The 9,521-nt window shown below is 34.3% G+C and overlaps 1 protein-coding gene across 2 annotated transcripts in view; it reads right to left on the bottom strand.

The window, feature by feature from the left end:
* Positions 1 to 4,119: 4,119 nt before the first annotated feature.
* The window catches only part of LOC127878200 (sushi, von Willebrand factor type A, EGF and pentraxin domain-containing protein 1-like), a 29,903-nt gene continuing 24,501 nt past the window's right edge, over positions 4,120 to 9,521 (bottom strand). The window contains exons 14-22 of one of the 2 annotated variants that reach the window (XM_052424687.1): positions 8,764 to 8,937; positions 8,151 to 8,477; positions 7,611 to 7,867; positions 7,223 to 7,289; positions 6,861 to 7,016; positions 6,539 to 6,712; positions 5,519 to 5,724; positions 5,012 to 5,385; positions 4,120 to 4,720 (exon numbers count right to left, since the gene is read on the bottom strand). In XM_052424687.1, the coding sequence (XP_052280647.1) occupies positions 4,522 to 4,720; positions 5,012 to 5,385; positions 5,519 to 5,724; positions 6,539 to 6,712; positions 6,861 to 7,016; positions 7,223 to 7,289; positions 7,611 to 7,867; positions 8,151 to 8,477; positions 8,764 to 8,937 (1,934 nt within the window). In that variant the 3' untranslated portion in view covers positions 4,120 to 4,521. Of the gene's footprint in view, positions 4,721 to 5,011; positions 5,386 to 5,518; positions 5,725 to 6,538; positions 6,713 to 6,860; positions 7,017 to 7,222; positions 7,290 to 7,610; positions 7,868 to 8,150; positions 8,478 to 8,763; positions 8,938 to 9,521 lie in introns of those variants that run through there. The other variant, XM_052424688.1, reaches the window with a different exon arrangement.

Below are 9,521 nucleotides of genomic sequence, written 5' to 3'. Positions count from 1 at the left end.
TTACATTTGGTGCTCCCTTATAAAATAAAAAAAATTTGCTTATAAACAATTAAAATTATTTGAAAACTCTTTGCGAGAACACATCATTCAATAACAGAAAAAACGATTTAGTATAGAAACATTATGTCAATGGATTTTATTTTATAAGTTACAACTCTGACGTTGCTACAAATTTATTATTTATTTTTAATAACGGTTTTGTTTGGTGTGTACAGATTTGTCCAATTTGTGAAGGACTGTAAAATGAACTGGATGTGTATATAACGAATAAAATAATACACTTTTCGACTTATAAATGTACTTTAACAGATCATGCAAGCGACGCTGATAGCGCTCCTCATATATATCATTGACTCAGAAAATCATACACATATTGTTACATATGTAAAGACTTTCTATAATGGCATTCGAGTTTCATTTAAGGAGACAACCGAGGTCATAAACGGAACATTTCAACGAGTGCGAGTAGATTCTATAGGCGTGACGCATGATATTCGCCTTCTTTAAGTAACGTAACGTTTAAAGGAAAAAAAGATTAAGCGGCGTTATAATATCATTGGAATGTTCATATCTTGTTAGCAATAACTCTTTCAAGAACATTAAATATGTTGTTTAATAAGTTATTAAATTGGTACATTTATTTCATTTTCTTCAAGCGCAAAGCGGTTTCATATAAGGTGTTTGGTTATAACTCTTGTTTTAGAGCTAAAATCACTAGACATATCACAAGTGCAGTTGTTAAATGCAACATGTATTTGTTATTAATCGAACGAATTGGAAATAATATATTAGACCCCTTGCACTTTACCGTTCCATAAGATTAAAACATTTCTTATATATTTATTCTCCTTTCGTCCTGTTCTTTCTTTCAATAGTGGCTGTACTAATACAACTTTGCATTCTATTATGTAAGGTGACATTAAAAGTAAAACAAAGGGACATTTTAGCAGCCGCCGCCGTTTATTGTGTCTTTAAAATGTCATGCGTGTCTAACGGGTAATAAAAATAGGAATACGGGACTCAGGGGACGGGGTATTACAGCTCTTAAAATGTAAGGACCCCCCCCCCCCATGGTAATAGGATAAAAACGAGTTTTTTTTTAAAATAAGTACTAATTAACATAGCATAGGGGCAAAGAACAAGAAGTGTCATAAGAGGCTAATTATAGCCCTATCTAATCGGCTGGATCGGCATGAAATACAGGTACGTTGGAAAACCTTTCGATGTCAAGATTATGATCATTTCAAATTGGAAAAAAAACAATACCTGAAAAAACAAACTGAAAATATCCACGCCTCTGTCCCTTACGGGCGTGACATTACCTCCACGAAAAAAAGCACGTAGGAAGCCATGCTGATGGAAATAAGTGATTAAGTCATTTGTAAGGGAGAAAAATACGCGCAAAAAGCCACTAATGAGTTACCTCCCCAAGACAGCAGCACATCCCGCAAACGCCACTCGTTTGTCGTTTTTCGTATACCGTTCTTTCAAACTAAGAACGGGAAACGGGAACAAACAATCCGTTCGGTCCGTGTACATACCGTCTTTTCGTTTTTCGTTTTGCATTCGACAACACGAAAATAAACGCATATTAGTTCATATTCCGATTTTCTTATAACCGAAACAAATACAAAAAACAAAGAACATATCGACTTATTTATATCGTTTTTCGTTTTACTAATTACAAAACAAAACAGGAAACGTGTATGTCTATTCCTATTTCGTTTCAATTTAAATTTAAAAAAATCAATATTTGAAAATTGAAACAAAGCGCCTGCTCTCTTTTATCGTTCTGATTTGATAAAACGATACACGGAAAACGGAAAACGAGGGGCGCTGCGCAGCTTTATTTGGATGATAACTCATGATTTATCTTAGTGCGCAGTTTCCTCCCTTTGAAACTATTATTTTGAATAATAAAATGTTCACTATTACATGTATTATAGAGGAAGAATAGACGAGTCTTGGCACAGCTCTTTTTGGCTAGTCTAATGGAATAATGAATAGATCAACAGTAAAGTTATATACCAATATACATGCCTGCTTTTGTTTCAAGTCATGGATTTGATTTAATGTATAACATGCATTACAATAATCATTGCACAATAAAATATCTTTGTTCGGCGTAGCCTTTCTCTTCAAGTAATACACAAAAATCGAATTATTTACAGCACTGTATTCATATCTGTTAAAGAAATGAAATAAAAAATCCACATTATTGCTAAACATATACACATGTACATGTACATTCAATTAGTATGGTGAATTATTCCTAAGAGCATGCACGGCCTCATAAAGCCCTGTCATGGCACGTCGTGTGCCGTCCTGGCTCATACACTTCGGGTAACTGGCTGGCGGTGGGCTCTCGTACCAGGTGTCCATGCAGTTCTTGCATCCAACTAGTGATTTGCAACAAGTTGCAAATGTAGGCTGCGACACTGGTCCTGAATGTCTTAATTTATGTTGTTATAAAGCTATCGGTTCACGCACTGAGTTCTTTTTCAATTTAATCAGCATGAATATATTTGGTGCTCCCTTTATAGAATAAAGAAAATTTGCTTATAACAATTATAAAATTATTTGAAACTCTTTGCGAGAACACATCATTCAAAAAAACAGAAAAATCAACGCTAAGTTTAGTACATTTTGTCAATGGATTTTATTTAATAAGTTACAACTCTGACTTTGTTACAAATTTATTTATTTATTTTAATAACGTTTTTGTTTGGTGTACACATTTTGTCCAATTTTTGAAGGACTGTTAAAATGAACTGGTGTGTATACAACGAATAAAATAATACACTTTTCGACTAATAAATGTACTTTAACAGATCATTCAAGCGAACGCGTGATGGCGCGCTCCTTATTTATATCATTGACTCAGAAAATCATACACGTACATGCGTATTGTTACAAATGTAAACACTTTCTATAATGGCATTCGAGTTTCATTTTAGGAGACCACCAAGGTCTTAAACGGAACATTTCAACGAGTGCAAGTAGATTCTTTAGGCGTGACGCATGATATTCGCCTTCTGTAAGTAACGTAACGTTTAAAGAAACAAATATTAAGCGGCGTTATAATATCATTGGAATGTATATATCTTGTTAGCATTAACTATATCTTGGGCGCTCTTTCGAGGAACATTTAATATGTTGTTTAATGAGTTATTAAATTGGCACATTTATTAATTATATTTAAGTTAATTTCATTTTCTTCAAGTGCAAAGCGGTTTCATATAAGGTGTTTGGTTATAACTCTTGTGTTAGAGCTAAAATCACTAGACATATCACTATGCAGTTGTTAAATGCAACATGTATTTGTTATTAATCGAACGAATTGAAAATTATATATAAGACACCTTGCACTTTACCGTTCCATAAGATTATAACATTTTTTTATTTATTTTATTATGCAAGGTGACGTTAAAAGTAAAACATAGGGACATTTCAGCAGCCGCCGCCGATTATTGTGTCCTTAAATTGTCATGCGGGTCTTACGGGTAATACAAATAGGAATACGGGACTCAGGGGACGGGGTATTGCAGCTCTTAAAATGTAAGGAACTCCCCAATGATAAAAGAGCATAGGGGCAAAGAACAAGAAGTGTCATAAGAGGCTAATTATAGCCCTATCTAATCAGCTGGATCGGCATGAAATACAGGTACGTTGGAAAACCTTTCGATGTCAAGAGTATGATCATTTCAAATTGGAAAAATACAATACCTGGAAAAACAACTGAAAATATCCACGTCTCTGTACCTTACGGGCGTGTCTTTACCTCCACGAAAAAGCACGTAGGAAGTCATGCTGATGGAAATAAGTGATTAAGTCGTATGTAAGGGAGAAAAATACGCGCAAAAAGCCACTGAAGAGTTACCTCCCCAAGAGAGCAGCACATCCCGCAAACGCCACTCGTTTTTCTTTTTTCGTATACCGTTTTTTTCAAACCAAGAACGGGAAACGAGATCAAACAATCCGTTCCAATTTTCAAACATTTATTTTTGTCATATGAATTGAAACAAAATATGAACAGGGAAATCAATTTCGTTTTTTGTTTTATAATAAGTACAACGAAAAACGATATAAAGAAATTAATTTTGTTTTCGTATTTTGTTTAAGTTTCGGTTATTAGAAAACGGAATATGAACTTATATGCGTTGATTTTCGTGTTTCGTTGTTTCGAATGTTAAATGAAAAAGGAAAAGACGGTATATACACGGACCATTTTGCACTAAACAGCGGTATTACGTTAAGGTCAATATCTCGAAAACTAATAATCATCGAAACCTGATTTTTTGCGGTTTGTTTCTAACAGAATGTTGAAATAAAATATAAGTAAAACATTAAAATGTGATTTTTAAGCCATAATACCCATTTTCATATCCACTGTCACATATGTTTATGTAAATTGTCTATGCAATTCAAATGTAAAAAACGCCTCGGATTATATTTGGAGTCAGCTGTTGAGGGGGGACAGGGGAGACACGTGCGCCCTGTTCCCGTCCCTGATAACAGTTCTCAGCCAATGATAACAGGCCTTAACATCCCACTGCATGTCTGAAAACAGTTCACGGAGTGGTCTATGGCGTTACAGTAAGCTACATCACAGAGGATATTCATTCCTTCACGGAGAGCAACTAACGCGTAGTTGAGGAACATGAATTGGATCTCGTGGGCTTCAACGGAAATCATATGGGTGCTGCTCTCTACCTCGCAACTGAAATAAAGAAAAGCTATCAGAATAATTCGTTATTCAGACACATCTTCTTGCATATTTCAACGTAAGCCGGGTTGTTAAATAGATGGTGTTTGTTTTGTATTTCTCTTTGATGTAAAAAAATTTATACTTGTTATAAAAGTGTTCTCATCTCCAAGTTTAAGTTCAGACATGTAGACTAAAGCAAATAATAGAACACCATATTTTTATTTTACTCTAATACTTGATTTACAATTTAGATTCGTTTTTACAATATACATTTATTAATGTAAACAAAATTGAACTGAATACCCATTTTCTATAAGTACAATGTCCAGCCGTGAATCACTTTCCAACGCAGGTCGGACGTAACATGATTTAAGCAAGAGCTTAATATCTGGATCAAGGATAGAACTGGAAACCTTTACATACACCTTATCGCCTGATTGCATGTGCAGTGGGTGACTAGGTAATACTACCCTAAAGAGGGGGTCACTGAAGACAGAAATGCTTATGCTCTTCTCAGCGCTGTGCAATTGGTTTGTTGAGATGCTGGTAATAATATTTTTATCGACAGCATAGCAATCTACTTTCAATGTCCAGTTGAATGGGTTGGACGCAGAACTGTTTTGGGGGTCGAATATTAGCACCATTTGGTTCTCGAAGATATTTAGATTAGCTGAAACCTTCAACAATAATTTATTGTATCACCAGAAGTTTACCAAATGATAGACAATTTTTAACATTATGTCATATGCAATTTACACAAATAAATTAAATTAACACAAACAAAACCAATTATCGAAAATGAAATGTTACCTTTCTTTGCGTCATGCATTCTTGGAAGAACTTGTCGAACAGAAGATATTCATATACTTCACTGCCTACACATGAAGAAATCCCAAGATAAATGTGTATTTCATCCTTGTAATTCGGAAACAAACTACGCAGCAATGTCAGATTGACTCGGATGTACCATCCTTGATTTGAACACCCAGGATAAACCGCACTTGACATGGTAGAATCTTAAAGTAACAGCCACAATAAATTACATAAATATACGTGTATACATATATAGGAATTATGAAACATGTATTCCGGAAACATTGTATTGCGAATAAATGTGTATTAATACACGCCAGACTGTTATTACCGTAATTACTCTAAGTTTTCGGACACCACGCCATATTGTATACTTTACTTTTACATATATTTACACGTTATTAAAAATAATTTCGCATGCTCTTGTGTACAGAAAATTACTCCAATGCTTGTTTCGACCAACGGGTTCAAAGATGAGATTTTGATCTACCAATACTCCACTGTGAACCTGTAATTAATGCACTTAAATAAAAATCTGCAAACTATGAATTCATAGTTTTTTCGTCAGTCTTAGTCACCTTCAAACGTTTGTATATTAATAGGGGTGCTTTACGTTCTGAAGCGTTTATTATTCGTCACAGTTATCTCTCAGGGGTGAAACCATGTGTTATTACCGTATACATAGTTATTTACTCTAAGGCATTCACCTGCTAGGTTTATGACCTAATTCAGTCATAAAAACAGATGATGGAAGTGACACTTGATAAGCGGAAACAGGGAAACAATCTGGTAAAATAGCGCTTTAAATTTACTGTCCGAAAATATAGAGTCTTACTTTTATTAACGAAAACCCGAATGTCAAAAAATTGTGAGTTAAGAAAAATATTTATTTTTGTAAAAAAGGGGTTGTCCGAAACATTTAGAGTAATTACGGTAAACGCATGTGACCAGACATGAACAGACGCTATCATAATCTTTCAATGTGCTTATGTTATAAATATAAAACACCGTACTTACTGATTGATATACAGGTTGTATTTTCGTTGGACCATTTCCCATTGCTTCTACAAACTCCCGTATATATTCCTTTTCGAATATAGCCAGAGCTGCAACTGACGGTTGAAATAGATCCATAAGACGTGAAACTTGATGTTACATGACCATTTGATGGCACTACAGGACTTCCACAGTCTACAAATTATACCATATTATTACAGGAAGAAGCAGTCATGTAATACACAATTGTATTTAAGTTATTTTTATAGAGCGGGTATGAGGGTGACGTTGGTTCTACTGGGCTGACTGAGGTGCGTTTTATAATTATTAAAATGTATCATACCTATCAGTTCACATGTCGGAGCTTTAGAGTTCCAAGTCCAGTTTGTACAAGTTGAACTGGAATTTCCTACCAGGCGATATCCTTCATCGCAGAGAAAAAAGGCTGTGTTGTTGCCCACAGTTATATGTCCGTGAGTAATGTTAAGAACGTCACACGCTATAATGGGAATTGAAAGTTTGAGCCTTCACAACATTACATTAAAACTGACCAAGTCTTAATGCACACAAACTTGCAAATAAACGCATCCGCAAAATCTTATAAAGTAATGCGTAGAGCCATAAAATATTAGTTTAACTAATATCACGGTATTCAATCATACTCGTTCGTCATGACAATTGACATAACTTTATGAACGACAATACCTTTAAATAGCTGTATGCTATCGATTCCAAGAAGCCCATCTTTCGATTCGTTAGCACGGAGTACAAACTACAAAATACATAAAAAGTACTTTATACTTAATTTAAGAATACTGTTAATGTTCGACTAAAACTGAACATTCTGCAGACCACTATAATAAATGTACACAAAGTTATTCAATACACCCGTGGCCTATTGAACTAAGATGATCCTTGTTCACATTTCAGTTTAATTATTTTGATGCTATTGTCAAAGTGTTAGTATAAACAAACCGTGTTTTAAATGGAACGTTTGATAGTCATACACGTCAATTGAATAATATCGAAATAAAGGTAAGTGTCTTCACCTTACATTTGATTATAATATACAAGCATGTACTCATAAACATACCCTGAAATGTTTTTCTTCAATAAAAGTAAAGGTTTCATTTATCCATAATTTATCTTGTTTAATGTATTTCCAAAACATGTCTAAATCATAGGTTTCGTTGTTTTCCGTGTCAACCGTGACAAGTATTGCTCCAGATGGAAACAGCTGGTGTAATCTTATTTGATATAGCCCTGGTTGAAGAATGGATGATATCATTATGAAACTTATATTGTTCGCAACTGATGTGTTTTCCCACCTCAATATGTAACAGGAGTCACCTATAAAATCAAGAAAAAAGGCAATTCTGTCACTATTTTCAGTAATGCAGGTTTCACAGACTGTTTTCATAATACTTGAAACATCAGTACGAGACAACTCGAACATTACATTGTATTCTGAAATGCAGTAGTTAATCATGTACTTTAACTGCTTAATAAAATTGATAAAAACTATCGATAAAATATGCATGTATGTAATAGTTTCAACAAGAATATCACCGTGTCTTCTACCAGATTTTAAAGAACTGTTTTGTTTTAAATATGTGCTTATACTTCGTCATACCTTGGCCACTAGTGGGAAAAGTTACATTACTTTCATGTCTCATATCAAATGTGGCATTTGGTTTCACGGGTTGCATGGTAGAACTGTTTTCACATATGCACGTCTCATTGTCATCAGATGAACAACTTTCCTCTGGAACTTCTAGAAATACGGTTTGAAGCACGCATTTCTGGTCTTTATAACTCCACTGCCCATTTCCATCGCATTTTGAAATCCTATTGCCAGTAAGTGTGTAGCCCGGAAAACAGGTTATTGTCACGGTTGAATTATATGTAGTATATCCAGTAGACAGATGGCTGTACGTAGGTGGATAAAATGGTCCGCAGTCTATAATCAAACTTTTTTATGACGCAAATAGACCACTTAAAGGATCTAGGAAATATCAGTGTTTGTAAATTTATCTAGTTCAAGGGGTACATTAAATAAAAAAATGCACAAATAACGCATACTGTTATTTGTTATCAAACGGATCGCATCAACGTAAAATTGTTGCTGACAAATTCACTGGAAAACGATAACGCATTATACTTTGAAAAGTATGTAAAAATCAATGAACGGTAGTTAAAAATAAAGCTTGAATTTAACGATATATGAAAACATAATTGAATCTCACCGACTAGTGTACACCGTTGACCAGTGCTGCTCCATTGTCCGTTGCTCGCACACGTTGACGTGCTGCTACCGTTAAGACTGTATCCTGTATGGCACGTTATTGTTGCTATGGATCCAAATGTGGTGGCAGTTGTTGAAACGCTCCCGTTAAACAGTGTGTAAAAATGGCCACAGTCTTTAATGTAGCCAAACAGAAATGAAAAAAAATCCAACACAACATAATACGACTATATACAAATCATAAAATAAATGCCATGTAAGCGAAACATTAACATATTTGCTGCACGCTATGTTTGTACTAAATTAAATAAAGTATGATCAAATGGAAACCATGGCATATGTACAAAACGCACATTAAAAAACGTGTCCTCCCGGTGATCAAAGAGTATTATCCAATCACAATAGTGTCGTTACCTCTGTTTGATGGCGCCTAAATTTGATACGCGTTTAAGATCGAGTATTCGTGATTTCATGAAATTGATAACAGAAGAGAAAATCAAAACAATAAATAACGTGTATTTAATCAAATACAACAATATATAAGGATACAAACTCCTTATTAAAAATCGAATATGCCACCTCAAATAATTGCACCTTTTGTAAAACTGAAAGTGAAACTATATGACACATTTTGGGAATGTAAGCATGTCAATAAGTTAATTACATAATTGTTTTCTGTATGTAATCATTTTTCAAACGTCAAAACATACCTTCCTTTCTTTTGGGAAATGTAAATACAAATGGACCCTTAAATTGAAC

Source organism: Dreissena polymorpha, chromosome 4, assembly GCF_020536995.1.
Source record: "Dreissena polymorpha isolate Duluth1 chromosome 4, UMN_Dpol_1.0, whole genome shotgun sequence".
Taxonomy (NCBI): Eukaryota; Metazoa; Mollusca; class Bivalvia; order Myida; family Dreissenidae; genus Dreissena; species Dreissena polymorpha.
This window is presented reverse-complemented; position numbering and strand designations above follow the sequence as displayed.